This window comes from Balearica regulorum, chromosome 14, assembly GCF_011004875.1.
Source record: "Balearica regulorum gibbericeps isolate bBalReg1 chromosome 14, bBalReg1.pri, whole genome shotgun sequence".
Lineage (NCBI taxonomy): Eukaryota > Metazoa > Chordata > Aves > Gruiformes > Gruidae > Balearica > Balearica regulorum.
Genome location: NC_046197.1, coordinates 17,468,285 through 17,485,775, shown reverse-complemented (window position 1 = coordinate 17,485,775; position 17,491 = coordinate 17,468,285). Strand labels below are relative to the sequence as shown.

General features: G+C 39.9%; 1 protein-coding gene across 3 annotated transcripts in view; it reads right to left on the bottom strand.

Moving 5' to 3' along the window:
- Positions 1-2,723: 2,723 nt before the first annotated feature.
- Positions 2,724-17,491, bottom strand: part of TRPC7 (transient receptor potential cation channel subfamily C member 7) — a 70,514-nt gene continuing 55,746 nt past the window's right edge. Inside the window, exons 7-11 of one of the 3 annotated variants that reach the window (XM_075766558.1) lie at positions 13,892-14,087; positions 10,883-11,104; positions 8,167-8,247; positions 3,965-4,040; positions 2,724-3,216 (exon numbers count right to left, since the gene is read on the bottom strand). In XM_075766558.1, coding sequence (XP_075622673.1) covers positions 3,074-3,216; positions 3,965-4,040; positions 8,167-8,247; positions 10,883-11,104; positions 13,892-14,087 — 718 coding nt within the window. In that variant the 3' untranslated portion in view covers positions 2,724-3,073. Of the gene's footprint in view, positions 3,217-3,964; positions 4,041-8,166; positions 8,248-10,875; positions 11,105-13,891; positions 14,088-17,491 lie in introns of all 3 variants that reach the window. The other 2 variants (XM_075766560.1, XM_075766561.1) reach the window with 2 other exon arrangements.

Genomic DNA, 17,491 nt, shown 5'->3' with positions numbered 1-17,491 from the left:
TACATCTTTTAGTCGCATTTTGAAGTCCTAGAAAATATTATGCTCCTTCATAGCAAATACCTGAATGCAGAGCAGCATGCTGACTAGCTGCGGCAGGACTGCACTGCTTCACTTAGGCAGGTGCTGTAAGGGCAGCAGGCAGCACCTGACGGGGCACGGCTATTCCTCCGCCTGGGCACGGCTATTCCTCCGCCTGGGCACGGCTATTCCTCCGCCGGGGCACGGCTATTCCTCCGCCTGGGCACGGCTATTCCTCCGCCGGGGCACGGCTATTCCTCCGCCTGGGCACGGCTATTCCTCCGCCGGGGCACGGCTATTCCTCCGCCTGGGCAAGCATAATTCAACAAGCTATTCACAGTGCGGGGCTATTGGTGTTACCCAGAACATGAGTTGACTGCAATAATCAGCAATAGGAGAACCTGCCTGTTGGCGTTGCTGGACTTTAGGACAGGCCCTTTGTTGAGCTGTATCTAAATATGCAAAATGAAAGTGTGTCATAGAGATTCCACTTAACTTTCTCATCCGACGTGACATGCAATACCATATGAAATGGAAATTGTGGTGGTTATTATATGTTCTACCTAGAATAATTCTGCTTAAATTCCTAAGGGATGTTAAAACACTGAATGGGAAGGGTAAAGCAATGCTTTGATTGGGAGCCAGGTACAGAGCTGTAATGAAATACATTTTTAAGACAGTACTGGGGCAACAGAGCTGGTTTTTCAAAACTGAAAAAAGTTTTACACAGCGACTGGAAAAACGGGTGGAAAAAACCCAGTATTACCATGAAAGATATTCCCTCTTCTCATGGGGAAAACCGAATATGTGAAATCAGCAACAGTTTCTGGTTTAAGTAGCAGAAGACAGCCCAAAGCGATGAGTTATTCTTGCAAATATTATTACTTGCAGTGTCTGTCTTACACTGGCATTTCATATTCTCTGCTGAACGTTGACATTTAAGTGTTTCATCAATGACACTACATTGCGAGAGCTATCAGACTTCCCACATTTGCAAACAACAGCTATGGGAAACGCTACCCTGTGCTGGAGGGCTGTAAAGTACAGGTGGGGCAATCCAGGGGCGAATATCTTGCCAGCTAAAGCCTGTAAATTCAATGTTACTCATTTAATTTTTGCTTGCACGCTCAGTACCAGCACTACGCTTGTCTGAAGCCAGCTGAGATTAATTTTGGTTCTTAGAATGTAGATTTACAAACTCATTAATAAGGATAGAGTAATTGTAAATTAAGCACTGCAAACAAGGAGTGAATTTTGCAGACTATAGTTGGTCACAGAACTTTTAATTTCTTAGTTTTATTCCTTTTAAATGTATTGTAGTTTAAGTTTTGCTTTTGGACTCTTTCGGGGCTTCAGAATTCCTATGGCAAAATTGTTTCATATAATGATTTCATTTTTCATACAAAGCAAAAAAATGTCCATGTACCAGATAGTCAAAAGATCAGGCAAATATTTCACTCAATGTACAACAAAATATTATGAGGTAATTTTATTTTTTTCCCCACTTTTAGGTAAAAATATTACAGTATACAAGAGAATCTTATTAAAGGTAAAAATACAGTATTTCGCTTTTTCTCTAAACAGATCTACGTACAGTACACTTTTTTATTTTGTTTTCTTTTTTTTTTTTTTTTTTTTTTACAAATATAACTATTATTCTATTAGGCTATCTGTGTTCTCATCTGGCACTTAAGAACTGATCACAGGTCACCTTCTGGTTCTGCTTGTTTTTCTTAGCTGATACCTAAATGTAATGTTCATCATATAGGTGTCTCTTGTAAACAAACAGTACAGTTCAGTGGTTCCCAAGTAGTAAGGTGTGCTTTAAGTAGTTGAAATCATGTAGCTAAATGTAAAACCTCAAGCAATCCAAGTTTGCTGTTGTGTTGCAGACTCATCACTTTCCAGTTGTAAAAATGCGATCCAAGTACTTGTGTTACTGCAGCCTTTAAAACAGTTTTAATCCTTTCCTTGTCCTCTATAAGAGCCAAACACATAAACCGATAATTTCTACAATGATTTTTCCTTTTTTTTTTTCCCCTTTTTTTCCCCCCCAGAATGTTCTCAGTGGAATTGAAGCTTTTTTGTATTGATTTAAAAGTTTGAAACTACTGGGCTGTGTTCTTTGTGATTTATCTCACCCTATGGCTTGCTGTTTGACCTCTGGAATCCAAAAGCTGCGCTCAGTTGCATCGCTGTCGCTGGATTAATGGTGTTCCTTGAACTGAACACATTAACACAATATATGTTATTTCTGGGTATTCCTGGGAAGTGCGTTTCACATCATTATGAATATTTCAGTACACTTGTTGAAGCTGGGATCATCTAAGGATCAAAGAGAGGCTAGATGTGTAACAAAGAGACCATAGCCGTTAGTGGACTAGCTAATATAGCTGGAAAAGGCGGAGAGGAGTTTTTGGCTGGGAATCACTTTATCAGCAGAGGGGTGAAAGGATGCTTTACCCAACAAGGTTGGTCCATTTTTTCCAAAAGGTAGATGACCTCTACCTGCCATACTTTGCCTTGGTCATTTCAGCAGATGATTTCTCATTTGCTTCTTAACTCTTTAACCACAGTGCTGTTCAAAGTTGTCTTCATAGATGCCCATGTAAACATAAAAGGAGAGTACACACCCAAGGATAGGAATCTTTTAAAATTTTTCAAGGAGTATGCTTGGCACATTTTGCCTTCGGACTTCACCCAATTCTGCTCAGTCCCAGTTGGTATAAATGAGCACATTGCATTGTCTTCACTGGAGTCAAATGGGTGAAGATCTGGATTTTTTGCCCTTAACCAGAAGTGCCTTTCCTATGGTGCATATATTTCTGATGTCAAAGGGCATATATTTTTACCAGTAAGTCACTTCTATATCATAAAAGATTTAACTGGTAACTCACCAAGCACAGGAGTAATGCAAAGTGCTCCTACCAATACTTGTTAGTTAGCAAAAGTTGAGGGTGCGGTACCCATCTTTTGCATGGTTTTTGCCCTCCTAAGATGCTGGTTGAGACTGAATAATGTTTAGAAAACTGGTTGCCTTTCTCTGTGCTCACCGTCAAATGTCCTTATTTAAGTTCTTCCCAAATTTGTCGCTCAGCTGCTGTATTAGTCTGGCCAGCTCGCCAGTAGCTTGTGACTTTTCCTCTAAGAGTTCATAGCGGAGACTAGAAATATCTTGCTTAATTTCTTTCAGCTCTCCTAAAAGGAGAAAAATGTTCTTGTTAGCAATATTGAACCAAATAATTATTCTCTATGGTTTTAAGACCTGAGAAAGCATTAATATCAGTGTCCTTGGTCGTGAATGTGTGTGCAGGTCCATATGATGTCCCTGCATTTTTGCACTTAATATTTGACTTATGAGAAATAACCTGTACTTGCAGTTGTGGTACTGACAGCAATAGCAAGTATGTACAAAAGGTCATCTTTTTTTCTCAAGTCTTTTCTCTCTCTCCACATATTGATCTCCACCTACACCGGGCATTTGCAGGAGGGTAGCAGTTAAGAGGTGTTAGAAGGAGGTTCTTTTCCATCTGTATATAAATCCTACATGATACTATGGCCTTACAAATCCTTATCCAGTTCAAAAAAAGTTCTTGCGACAGGCATGGGTAGTACACTCAAAAATTGCTTTACTTAGACCCCAAGACAAGGTTAGGTGTTGGCAATATCGTGGGTATTTTAAAGCAAGGAGCGGTAGAACTATAGGGCAGAGCAGGATTATGTAAAGACAGATCCTATGATATATGTGTTCTGCTAAGGAAAATTAAGGACCCAGAATTTCAAGAGCATAAATGTGGCTCAGAGTCACCACTGCTCACCTTAGTGCAAGCGTGAGCGTGCTCTCTCTTTACAGAGGATGTTATCTAAGCACAACCCTCTTATTGGGCATATCAATAGCAATAACATTACATGCTCTAATCTGTGTCAATTATAAAAATCCACTTACCTTCATTGACCTCATCATTTTCTCGGTCAACCTGAGCCTTCAGTACATACCGCTTAATCAGACGTTTCATTATTTTCTGAAAAGAGAACAGAAACACTTATCTTAACATGAGCTTATTCACATTGCCTTAGTGCTAGACTCGTACAAGCAATTCAAACAGCTGTGTTCACTACGGATAAAACCTGGCTTCAGACGATGCAAAGGGAATCTTTTATTGATTTACCATTTATTTTCTACTTTATATTATCAACTTTGTACTATGATAGTTGATTGACAGCCATTCCAAAATGAGCCCATGTATGAGGCACTTTGGGGTATTTTGTGGGATGCACATGAATGCAGAGTATGTCCCACAGACAGAAAGAAAACACAGATGATCCAATAGCAAGCTAAGAAATGGGATCCATGTTGCTCTTGAATAGATCAATGAAAAATACTTTACAAGAAGAAATAAGTTGTTAATTAATGGTGTTAGCAAACTCACTCATGATGATGAACTAAACATCTGACCCAAGGTTAATAGAAAGAGTGTTTGCTTTGAAATTGGGGGTTTAGGAGAGAAAATAGATTTAGTGAAGGACAGAGAAAAGACAGTTTGAACAGAAGTGGAGAACTTGGCTTAAGTGAGAGAAGTTTCTTAGGGAAATGGCAGATTTTAAGGGACAAGCACAGGGAAAAAATAGAGCCATGTAGACTTATAAAATGAGAGATGATTGTTAGTAAGGAACAGTGTATATGGAAATAGTAGAAGATGGCTATGGATACGAGCTTGCAATGTGATACTGTTCCAAAAATGCGTAAGTTACATTTAACTAGAAGGAAAGGAACTTTGGCAGTCTTGGGTTACACATCAGGTTACAGCTGAAGGCCTGTGTCATTGCTAGTTCTTCTCTACAGAAAAGATATCATCATCGATGATTTTCCCCCATCATCAATGGGGGAAAAAAATTCTCAACTATGATAAACATAAAAAGGATTGCTCTATCAGAAACAGTGATTTAGGTGCATCCTCTGCAGACACCTCAGTAAGCATCCAAGAACAGATACACAAATGTCCTTCATTGACCAGATGGCACTGTTAAGGGAAAAGCCTCTCCCAGCATGGGGTGACCTAATCACAGAGCAATCACATGTCTCTGCTTGGAGCATCACTGAAAAACGCTGCAACGAGTGTGAAATATGAATGAAGAAATCAGTACACCTGCTCTTTTTTTCTTAGTAGCCAAATATGTATTATAGCCGTGCAAAAGGCATGTGAACATCAAAGAAGGATCCAGTCATTTATGTATGTCATGCAGTCATGGAATATGGGATGTCTAAGACTGTCCTTGTGTCAGAGGCATCTGGCTAACTGGTGAGTCATTAAGGCAACAGAGATGAGGCACAGCGCACGTACGGTATGTTGAAGATGGCCAAGGTAGTAGAATCCAGAGGGAGGTAGGGTTGTCACCTGAGAAAACATAAATGAAGTAATGTTTGGGGAAAGTAGGGAAATCCTGGATCCAAAAAGAAATTATTTTTTCAGAACAGATGACAGAGGAAATTTAGACTAAAACAAGGAATCAGCACACAGTGAATGTTCTTATTACCTGGAAAAATATGATAACATAACAGCTATCTACTTGAGTTTCCATACAGCTTGTATTTTTGATGGACACTACTCAAACGCTATCCTATCTTAGCCACTATGTGTGATAGAAGTCACAAGCTTAAGGCTGCCTAGTCTATCAAATACAGATTTGTCTACAGAAACTAAATATTAGAAATGTGACCACTTTTTAACAAGAGTCTACTTAGTCACTCAGATATTTCTGCCAATATCATTAGGAAAAGTAATTAATTTTTGTATCAATATTGCACTGTGGCTTCTAAGCTTTGCTCCTCCCCTTCTCCCCAGTACTGCTGTTTTTAGCTGTAATCAGTGAAATCGCCTCTTAGCAAAATAATCCTGGTTACTGCAGGGACGTGCTGAACAAAAGTTACAGACAGCCTCTTGGTAATGAATGCTAAACTTGAAACAATTCAAATACATCTGGTTTCTATAAAGTACTGTTCCCTCATTCTCTAAACATTCATTGAAATTCTTCAGGTCTTAGAGATCTTTTATACTATGCAACACTCAACTACTGAGTGTTGGTCTTAAAATGGTCTTAAGATAATAGGTTCTAGGAACAGGTCAGGCATTTGTAAATTATAACTCTGTACTGAATTCAATATTTTTAATGTATTTATTGGCACAGCCTTCAAGCTCTGCATTTGCCATCAGCTATCTGAACACCTTCTATACCTTATAGTACAGAGGCAAATGAGAAGAAAAGGGCAGATTTGTGGCCAAGGCACTGCAACAGGACTCATGAGATTTGGGGCTCAGTTTCTGGTAGAAGAGCTTGAGAGTGAAGCGAGCAAAGGAATTTGCTCATTCCTCACCTCTTTGCTATTTTATCTCTTCAAACAGTAAAGAAATATGCCTCTGAGCTTTTAAAAGTACCAACTCTTCCTTTTATTTTTTTCCTGACAAATCCTTTCCTGAAGACATTGACGATAACATGACAGATTGCAGTGCTGAAAACGGGAAAAAACTTGTGAGCTTCACACAGCGTTTTAGCAATGCTCCATCTTAAAGTCTCAGCTCAGGAGGGTTTGATAAAGGCATCATTTTGCCTGGACTAGTTTATTCCCAGGTGACGGCAGCTGTGTGTTGACTTATTCTTCCTACTTTTCAAATTGCATGTTTAGGTTCTGCATGTTTTTGTTATCCCTCGAGAGCGCTGTATGCATGTGCATACAAACCAAGCACACAGACTGCAGATACGTCACTTGATAAATACCACTGAAGAAAACAATTCAGCAAGAAGCTACTGCTTCAAAGGTTTTCCCAGTTGTAGAAGAAAAGTTGCTGGTCAGATTATCAAACTGTTTGTTCTTCTTTATATTTAGGTAATCAAGACTATTATACTCTACGTTTATTATTCAGGCAATTTCTTCCTGCAGCAACTGAAACTTTCTAAGATCATTTGAAGACAAGCCTAGTAAGAGCATTATTAAAGTAAAATAACAGGTAGTTATCTTTTTCTATCTATTTTTCACAGCTGTCTTTTTGGCTTTTTCAACCTTGGAAATAAGGGTCTACTTTACCACAAACATTAGGTGGTCTCATTTAAAAAGAATAGCTACAAGAAGAGAATGAGTCCAGCAGAGACTGACGCATTTTCCCATTACCTGTGGGTTTGAATGGACGGGAAAAATGTCAGAAAGGCTGAAATGCCATTTTGAGCAGGACACAATCATCTCTTCCCTTCGCCTTTGATAGTATCAAGCCAACTAAGTCCAGATGCCAGAATGTATGTATCCCATTTCTGATTTAGATTTTTTTAGACACACCTTCTATCCTGGCACAAAAGCTTGGAAAAGTTTTAAAACCAGTAAAAATTTATTACTGGTCTGCTGTACAGCCTAGGAGCCCATTGTGCTGGATGTTGTGCCAACACAAGACAGACCAATTCTAGAATTGCCATTGTGCATTTTATCCAATTTAACTATTACTTTCCTCAACTTTCTTTAATGTCGGTTCCTCCAGACATATCACTTGCCATCAGATTCCTTTTCATTTTATGTTAAAAAATAAGGAAAAAATACTGTGGGGCACATTTTGCGTATTGCGTTACCGTCCCACACATGTTTGCACGAGAAATAATACATCCGCTGGCACGAACGCTCCAGCTGAGACAGACAGTTGCGTTAGTTCCTGCGATGGCTGGGGTACCCCGTGCCACCACTGCAGCCACATGTATTTTTGAACGGTACCACATTGCAGATTTAGCTTGGTAGGACAAGTCACTGCCAGAGAAAGCACATGCAAATGTTAATGCGAAGGCTGGAGAGGTGATGCTGTGTCATGACAAATGAAACGCTGTCAATGCAAGACTGGAGGATTAAAGCTTGAATGATATTTCTTGTATTAAATTAAATATCCTGGAGTGGAATTAATTAGCATGGCAAACGTTAACACCATGTGTATTTCCATGGGTGATAGGCTGCGTTTGTCTCCGCGGTGCCCCAGCCCAGTCCCGCGTCCGTGCTAAGCCACAGCCTGGCACATCACAGGATGGCATCGACTGGACGAAAGCAGACATGACTCTTGCAGGTAAGAGCTGCTCACTGACAGATCTCTTCCCTGGCTCCTGCTTTCACGCTGTGATTACCTGATATCTTGTGGGCTTGTTATAAGCATTCTTCCCAGAAAAATTTTCTGCATTTCGAGTGCTAGAGTGAAAACGAACTTTCTGAAAGTATAAAACATCACAATACAATTAAATCAATGATAGCCCCAAACTAAACAAAGCTTTATAAAAACAGTAAGAAATAGTAGAATAAAAGCCAGGTCTAAAAAAATAAACTTTTGAAAGACTGAAAAGGGTCAAACACCACAAATTACTGAAAAAAGTTAGATTCTAAATTGTCTAGACAAAAATGGTATTCTCATACAAGTTTTCGAGAAGAAGGTGTTAAGAGGCACAAAGTATGTTAATCTTAGATTGGTGATTATCAATTTTGAACACAACTTAAGAAGAAAAATAAACACTTGTTTAAAAAGAACAAATCAATGCAATAAGTAATAAGCAAATTCTGAAACAGAATTGGTTTTCATCAGTCCTTCTAAAACAGTAGTACCATTTGCTACTTTTTTAGCTCAACAAAAATATGCGTTTTTCTTATTTAGATAGAGCAGTACTTTTTATCAGCGGACATCCTGGCTACTAATTTTGTATTCTAGAAGCTTTGAAGGAGACTTTTCTGAAGACTACATACACTATTTGTAAGATATTTCTTTGACTCTGTTTTCTACCTCTGAACATTTTGCTCCAAGTTCTAATGACGAAATCATTTATTCAAAGAAATTAATTTATATCATCGATCCAGAGGAGCCAATACATATCATAGACCTCTGCACCTGTATGCAAGTGTATGTATAGGGGAGGCTCTCAGGTAAGGGTTTTTCGCCCTGACTGGGCCACAGATCCTGAGAAATACGTGATTTTTTTAAATTTTTTTTTTTTTTTAAATCAGAATGATGATGATGATTGGAGTAAAAGTTTGAAGTAATCATGTAATTTTTTTTTTTTTTTAGTTCTCACTCATCAAGTGTGCCATGGTCTTAAAGAGACTGTTTGGAAGATGATCTGTGAACAAAATCAACAGGCAAGCAAGAAACAACTGATAGTCTTAATTGCTTATGTCAAAGCCATGGAAACTATGAATTTTGCCAAAGTTCCATGAAAAAGGGTAAGCAAGACATTTTAACTCATGTGGCCTGGGGAAGCAGGTTACTTTGGTTATGCTTTAAAGCAGAAAGCAAATTTCAAACAAAGCAAGTTTCATGTGGTTAGGTTCAAATAATGTTTTAAAAATATTACCTGTTTTAATCATTATTTGAGATAGTTAAAGGACAAGCATTTCTTTCATTTCAAGACTCCACTGTTCTAGTGAGTCTTTCAGTAATCAATAATAGTATTAAATGCATTTGTAGAGTACAACGCCCCCAAATGTTTGTCTATCTTGGCAATGCTCGCTATGTTGGGTAAATTAATTGATAGCATGGAGGAGACCCCATGGATATACTTCTCCCTCCAATTTAGGCTCTGGCAGAGACTGAATGAAGATCAGACCTAAGCAGCTCTTAAATTCATGGTGTATGATTTCCTCCAAGGCCGTGGGCTTTGCCTGGAGCCGGATGGCTCACCATGAGATGTTGTATTGCTCAGCTGCTTGCTCCTTCAAGGAGAGCCAAGAGATCCAGACAAAGCCCAAAAGCAGGCTGCACGTTACAAAGGCAAACTCTGCAAAGCCTCCTCCAACTTTCGTTTCCTTCTCCTCAGTGTCTCTTAGTACACTTCTTCCCTTCTGCAAGCTTAAAACTGAGGGTAGGCTGCTCACGTCTCAGCTGCCCTAGAAAGGCTGGCCAAGCCTGCCGAGGAGCCACATCAGCCTCTCACCTGCAGTGACTGTAAGAAATAATAGACAGCGCATTTCAAAGGGCTTTTCCTTCCCCCCAGCAATGGGTTCCCAGTGTTGTTCTCTTGTTTCAAACCCAGCTTGAGATGAGAAAATTAAAGAAAGTTTTAAGGACACTTTGAAGTAATGCTGCCTCCTTGCATCCCTGAATCCACGGAATTTAATGACAGCATCCAAGCAGCTGTACCTGAGTTCCTGTGAATGGTTTGGGCATTTTCTTCTCCAATCTAAAGCAGGTGACTTGCCCTGTGAGTGGGATTGTGTTTGTTATAAATTTATGTGCTACACAGCGTTGCAGCAAATAATTAGCCAGTATTTTCAAAGCAACTTTCTATTTCAAATGACCCAAGGTGTGGTGGCTGAGGCAGGATCTACCCATTAGTGGCTGCACATCACTAGGCAGATGTAAGTAGAGAGGTTGTTAATTATAGCTTTAGGCATTTAGGAAGTGTTGTTAAGCCCTGCTTGGAAACTTGTTCCCAACCCTGGAATGGCATAAAATGTTGTAATGACAGTAAAATTAATTTGGAAATCACTTAAACAAAGGTGGATGTTTTGAAGAGGCATGAAGACCTGCTGGGTAGGTGAGGAACCAGAGAAGCTGGGATCCTGTTTGTGCCTCTGCTTCTGCCCTTGGTCTTTGCCCTTGCTTATTTGGCCTTGGGAAACTCCCTTATAAAAGTGCCTGTCTTTATAAAAATTGCTCTTTTCCCTGTGTCCTGACAGTGTCTAGTAGAATGAGGCCACAAGTCTGGGAGGACCCTCTAGGTGTGATGTAATACAATTAATACTCAGTGATGAGGCTGTGCTGTCCCTGATCTACCTGTGTGCCATGCAACCCCCTCCAGAAGGTCCCTGGCACGAATTCTTTCTACAAAGAAGGTGAAAAGTGAACATACAACATACCCGTTGTTTGGAATTCAGCATCCCCATCTCAAGATCATTTTCACAGTTTTTGGCCTTAGATTTGCAGAGTTTTATGAGGCACATTTTTATTCTCAGTATGAGATAATAAAATGATTTAGGGCTTGGCACTAGATTAAAAGGAGCAGGTAAAGTCCTTCCTTCGTCAAAGTACGATAGCCAGAGCTTGGCACGTGCAAACTTCCACTCCACATCTGCATCCTCCTTGGGAAGGGAAGAGAAAAAAAAAAACAAACACCACCACCCAAATGCATAATTAGTAAATAGGAAGGAGTTTAGCTATGACAAGGACAAACATACAGGTAGGGTTTAACTGGAATCAGATTTCTGTTTGCCAGACCAAGACTCCTGCACACAATGTATCTTTGTAGGCTTCTCAGCGGTGATCTCATAATAAGGAACATTTCAACAAAGCAATGGATAAACAGAGAGTATAAGTCCTCCAAATACTAGGCTATTTCCTGTTTCCTTGGATATCAAAGAGGTTGTCTTTCAGTAACAATCTGGTGCATGTGCTATGCTGATAAATGAATGTGTCAGAACATATAAAGAATCATGGAAAGCAGAAGAAACTGCTATGTGCACAACAGCAAAGACCGTCCCTGATTAACTGCAACACTGTTTATCTGCCAGCTAACTGGTACCACTGCATTTTGCCAGGAATCCCCGATAGAAGAGGCTAGGTCACTGATTTCTTCTATTATTAGCCGATTTCCTCATTGATCCTGTTTGCATTCACCATCATGTATCCCCAGATCAATACACCTTAATTCTCTTACTATTCACCTCTTGCCACTGATGAAGGTGGAGGAAAAGTCCATCGCTCAGTATCTGTGAATCTCCTGGATGGTCAGGGCCACGTATCAGGACCATTTATCAGGCAAAAGAAAGGATGAGATACAGCTGCTCTACAGCTGTTTTCATTGCGGTTTATATGGAGACCAGCAGCATCAACAGCAGCGTGGGTCTGCCAACACCCTGTACTCATGTGCATCTGTGTTCTGCTGAAATTAATAACCTCTGATTACCCCGTACCTCTGAAACCCAGTCAAAAACTGGCATAACGCAACCGAGATTAATTCTGTCACAGTTACGGCAATATGTCTTCGCCAACGGAGCAGCATTCACTTCTGCCGTTTGGCTTTCTCGTTGCCTGGGGTTGCGCCTCACTGAAGCCTGAAGCTGAATTACAGTGGAAATCACTTGTAAACTTTTTAATGATTTTCTGTTAAGCAGCTAAAGAGCTGTTATGGAAGTAGCTCTGGTTTTTGGCTGGCAAAAGGATTTTTTTCTTTCTATAAATGTGAAGTTGGCAGAAAACTCTAATACTTGAGGCATAAACAGAAGAAAAACAGAAGTAGCTGGAGAGAGATGTTCAATGGAAAACATGAGTATATAATCTTGTCACTCCAGCTAACAGTAAAACATGTCCCCACTGATCATAATGGAATTTAATTCCGAAGTAATGACCATCGTCTGTTGTTATTGACATTGCTGTCATCAGATAAACACATTGGCAAAGGGGACTTTCTCTGCAGTCAGTAGGATGACTCTGTCTTTAATCTCCCTGCTACCGAGGATTGAAAGGAACTAGTATGAGTTTTACTATTTTTTCTCAGTCCTCAGGTAGGAGGATCTGGGCCAAATAGCTCAGACTTGTTTTGCTTGCTGATAGTTACAGGTAGTCTTTTAACAAAGGTTTGAAAATTTCCACGCAATCAAGAAGGATGATCAAGCATTTTTCCAAGAAAATGGTCATCACAAAGTTTAGACTAGAAAGTTAATATAGGCCACCTATTCAGGTATTTTAAGAGATTTTTCTTTGGAAACTTTGAAGAGCATCTCTACCTACTACAATATGCTAGAAAATGCACTAAGAAGCCGAGTCCTCTTCAGCAGTAAATCTTGTTTCAGTAGAAGAGGATTCAGGAAGACGCTTGATCTTAAGTGATTAGAAACCTTTGGGGAAATGACTCTGCCTTCTGCACGCAGGAAAGCTTCTGGGGCAGAGAACATATGTAAGGTCTCTCTGACATTTAGACTGAGTTACAGCACGCACAAGATAGAGATATATATTTGCACTACAGTACATGGATGAATCAGACATTACAGTAAGAAAATATTTTCAGCTCTGGCCTTTTGCAGTGTCAGGTTCTGAGGGGAGATTAGAACAAATAATTAATACAAACCCAACTACAGAAACTTGACATTTAACAAATCAGAGGAAACAGGTGACTCAGCATTAACATTATCCAAATAATATTTTTTTTCCTGCCTTTAGGTACATTAGCAGGGAGTTGTTTATGTCAAAAGCATTTAAAATCCAGCCTGCTAACAGCTATACTACTGAACAAGGTCAGGTAAACCCCACAAACATCTTTCTACAGACACCTATTCATATTCCTTGAGGGCTGTGTTCATATCCTTTAAAAGCGGCTTTTTGTGAATGTTGATGCACTTATGTTTTTCAGACCTAGACACTCCTCAAAAAAATCTAGGTCAAGCTTGTATAGCTGATCTTTGGAAAATATGGAGTTTTGAAATATGCATACATGAGTTTCAGACCTAGATGGGCTCGGGCTTTTAAGCAGTAGAGAAGAGGGCAAAAAGCCAGCTGAAATATTACTCAATCTATCATAAGCAAACAACGCAGCTAAGGTAACATGTGGATAAATTATAATCAACATAGTAAAAAAAAATAAATCATGAACTGCTTTCATTATATACATGTAAAGGAAATTGGGTTTGCTCACAAATGTTCATTAAAAACAAGGAAGTTGAAGTTGTTCTAGAAATGATTCATTGTTAATTATTAATTCAATCCTAATTTGGGGAGGACAGACAGAGCCTTAACTCTTACAAAGTGCAAGATCTGTGTTCCAACAGCAATCTGGCATACAGAATAAGCTACAGCCTCCTTGTTTTTTTTAACATTTTCATTATCAGTCATAATTAAGTTCATTGAGTTTGTAATCTAATTTCTTATCTTACCTCAATTTCCTGATAGGAGTTGTTGATCATGGCTATTAGCATATTAAGCAGCACCACCACCATAGTCACGTTATATACTCCATAGAGTACGTATCCAATATTCTCAATGAATTTATGATCGTACTTCAGCACCACAGATATCACTTCAGATAAGCCAAATATTGACCAGAATAAGGTTTTAAAACTTTCTTCTACCCTAAAAATAAAGCAAACAATCACTTTACAGAGTTGACACCAGGTTAGCCAGGCCAAATGCTAATAATAAAAGTGGCGATCCACCAATATAAATATGGTGCCTTGGCACAGCCATTATCCGTCACCCAGGGATGTGGCAAATCATATCTCCCGATTTGATAAAGAAATAGAATTTCTGATTAATAATATAAAGTTACAGTATCCCCTTATTTGCTCCTCCTGTTCTTCCCAGGTGCATTATTTGTCACGTGGATTTTGTGTCCCTATTAAGGACTTCTCTGTGGGCAACTTGCAGTTTGAAACTTTTGCGCAGGGCGTTTTACTTCTGCTCCCTCACCCTTTTCTCGTCATGAGAAGACAGGCAGAGATTATCTGGGAAAGGGAGGAAGGGACATAGCTTCACCTCTTTATACGTGGTTTCCAGGGCAGAAGAGAAGCATTACTTTTTACCCAGGAGGAGAGACTGAAAAATTCTGATTAGTAGCATTAAAATAACGAGCACACAGCACAAACATAGTCAGCCCATAGTCTAATTTTCTTCCCATCCTGCTTTGGGACAGCAAACAAGTCAGATGCCCAAGCATTTGTAGCAAAAATTTGAAATTAAGGAGTGGTAGAAAATGCTACAGAGAGGCATTTTGATTTGATTATTACCCTTGCTTGAAAGCAGAAAGGAACCAGAGGAAAATAAAAACATTGAAGGACAGGAAAACAAGAGGGGAATAAGCCAAGGACAAAGAGAAGTGGGGCTGGAAAGGACGCGGCTGGACTGACAGGTCAAAAGGAGAGTCTGCCGCAGAGGAGTCAAAGCCACAGCAGGCAGAAGGGGAGCAGCCACAGCTGAAAAGGAAGAAAGGAGGAGAGACAATGGCACATTTTGGAAGCAGTTTGCTTAATTTTTAATTTAGAAACAATTTTGGCTTCACTGAATAATCCTTAGCATGTTAACAGTTAATTACCTCCCCTCTCCCCCTGCCTGCCAGGAGGTAAACGCCTTTTAAGAAAACAATGCCATTTACAAATTATTTTGATGGACTGTTTTTTTACTAGGGTGACAGCCTAATCCTGCTAAATCCGTTCATAAAAACAGATTATAGACACAAACTATGACATATCCTAAGGGAACAATAAGCTTTACATCAACTCCAGTATCAATTACACCATGCATAAAAGCAAAAGAAATTAATTTCAAGTCTGAAAGGCTAGCGCAGAGCACTCGGCAATTCCTTTCCACCACAGCAAACTGGTATTTATCTCCCATTATAACTTATGGAGTTATCACTTCTCCACTTGCTGGACATTTCCTCTCCTGTAACATTCTGCTTTTGTCTCCTGTCCTCCTCTGCAGCCAAGGGTAGCTGGCATTAATGTGTCAGATACCTTGCACTTTTATGGTAGCAATCGGGCTTATTCTATTAAGTGTCATACTTTCCATTTAAAGAACACATATAACACCAAAAATCTGTGGCTTTGAAACCTGCCACCTAAGTAACTTATCAAACTAATAAAACCCATAACCCCCAGCCTTGATCCCAGCTGCACCCTGCTATTAACCTTCCTTTTTTAATTTGGAAAGGTTCCATTAGTTTTCCACCCTGCCGGCAGATTTTAATACAACGTGTCAACTCTGCTCCTTTTCCTGAGCTTAACCATTAACCTTTGTTCTGGAGTGGTGCCAGATTCTCCTTCAAATGTTAATTAAGGTCTCTGAGCGGCCCTGACCGCCCTGAGCACCGCAGAGGAGGCAGGCAAGGGCCATGGTGCCAGTGCGAGTGTCCATAGTCCTTATTCCCAGGGTCAGGTGAGGGACCAGTGCTCGTGGTGGTGGGACTGGAAAGGTGATGTGAGAGGTGAACCTGACCTGTAGCACCCTAAAACGGTGCTTGGCAATGCCCCCAGGCAGACACATGTCTCCTCTTGTAGAGGAAGCATTTCTAAGGAGACCTTGTACTAGTCCATCCCTACCCTCCAAAAAGGCTGGATGGCTCTTTCTCTCTCCCTTTTCAATTACTGCCAAATTGCACGAGATTTGCACAGGTCACAGGGCACATCAATTGGTTTTTGTTTGAGGATTTTTGGGTTTTTTTTTTTGGTTTTTTTTTTTTGAGAACATCTCACTAAAACACAAGCCGGGGATGTTTGGAGCCAAGTTCTCAAAGATTCCAAGACACTGATGTGTCTCATTGTTGCCAGCTGAGCAATTTACCCCCTTCCTGCAAGGTCAGCGGGTGTTTTATCCTTCTCAAAGGCAGACAAATGAAGGAATGGAGGAAGTCAGGAGTCCTGCCCAGACTGACAGATCCTGACAGCAGGAGGATCTGGCAGTGGCAGATTGACTGATGCTCCTTGTGGAGATGGGTACACTGCACTCTCTCTACTGTAGTAGAGCTGACTTGCAGTGGGAAGAGAGCAGAGATATTTTTTTGTCTCAGTACACATAGTCCTGTGAAAGTTAAACAAAGATTTTGCATCAAGGAAGCAAACAGACCATAGGCTATCATGCAGTTGCAGATTTTCCTCGCTTTTGTAAACAGCAGTGTGCTGTTCATCAAAAAAGATCACGGCAAGGCTATGATTTCGTGTCAGTCTTGTGTCCTCCTCCTTAAGAAAGCTTACGGCATCCTTTCAGACTGAGTTATTTCCTTAAATTGATTGGTTGAGGTTTAACACTGCCAAAAAAAAGCAATGCAGTCAATACAATCTACAAAAATACCAGATTTTGACAAAGCAAAATGAGAAGAAAAAAGCCTTCAAGCCTTGAAGTAACATTGGCACTGAACAGTGAGTCACATTTCCCTTTGGAGAGAAGGAGACAGAAAACCTCGCGTTGCAGCCTTTAGCCTGATTTGTGATGCGGAAAGCAAGATGAACTCAATCAGTCTTGCCTCCATTTCAATTTTGTTTGCATAGCATGTTCTTAATTACAGGCTGTTTCAAGAGCTGTGTTCTGTACACAGCATACAATAAACAGATAAACATAGCTGGGGTCGGTGGCAACTGTCACGGAAATGGTCTACTTTTCACATTGAAGAACTTCACAAAAATTCTGAAACTATACCATGGTTAGTTAAATAATGTCTGTATTTAACTGTGTGAAGTCCACTGCGTCTTTATTTCTTTTGCATCCAGAACATTGAAATGGAAGAAATGACAGAAACTTAGCATGATATCTCAGTTCAGAGGCCACTGAGGTGGCAACACAAGCAAAACCGAGCACATGATTTCAAAAGTGCAAGAGCAAGGGAAGGTGAAAGCTAAGTTACACCAAACATTCACTGATTATTATCGTTAGAACTAAGTAAGCAATTCCCTCTGAGTGTTATCTGGACAAATGTCTGCTCTTTTTTCTGCCTATGTATTGTCCTAGGAAGCTGTGGTTTTCTTAAATGTATAATTTGAAGTTAT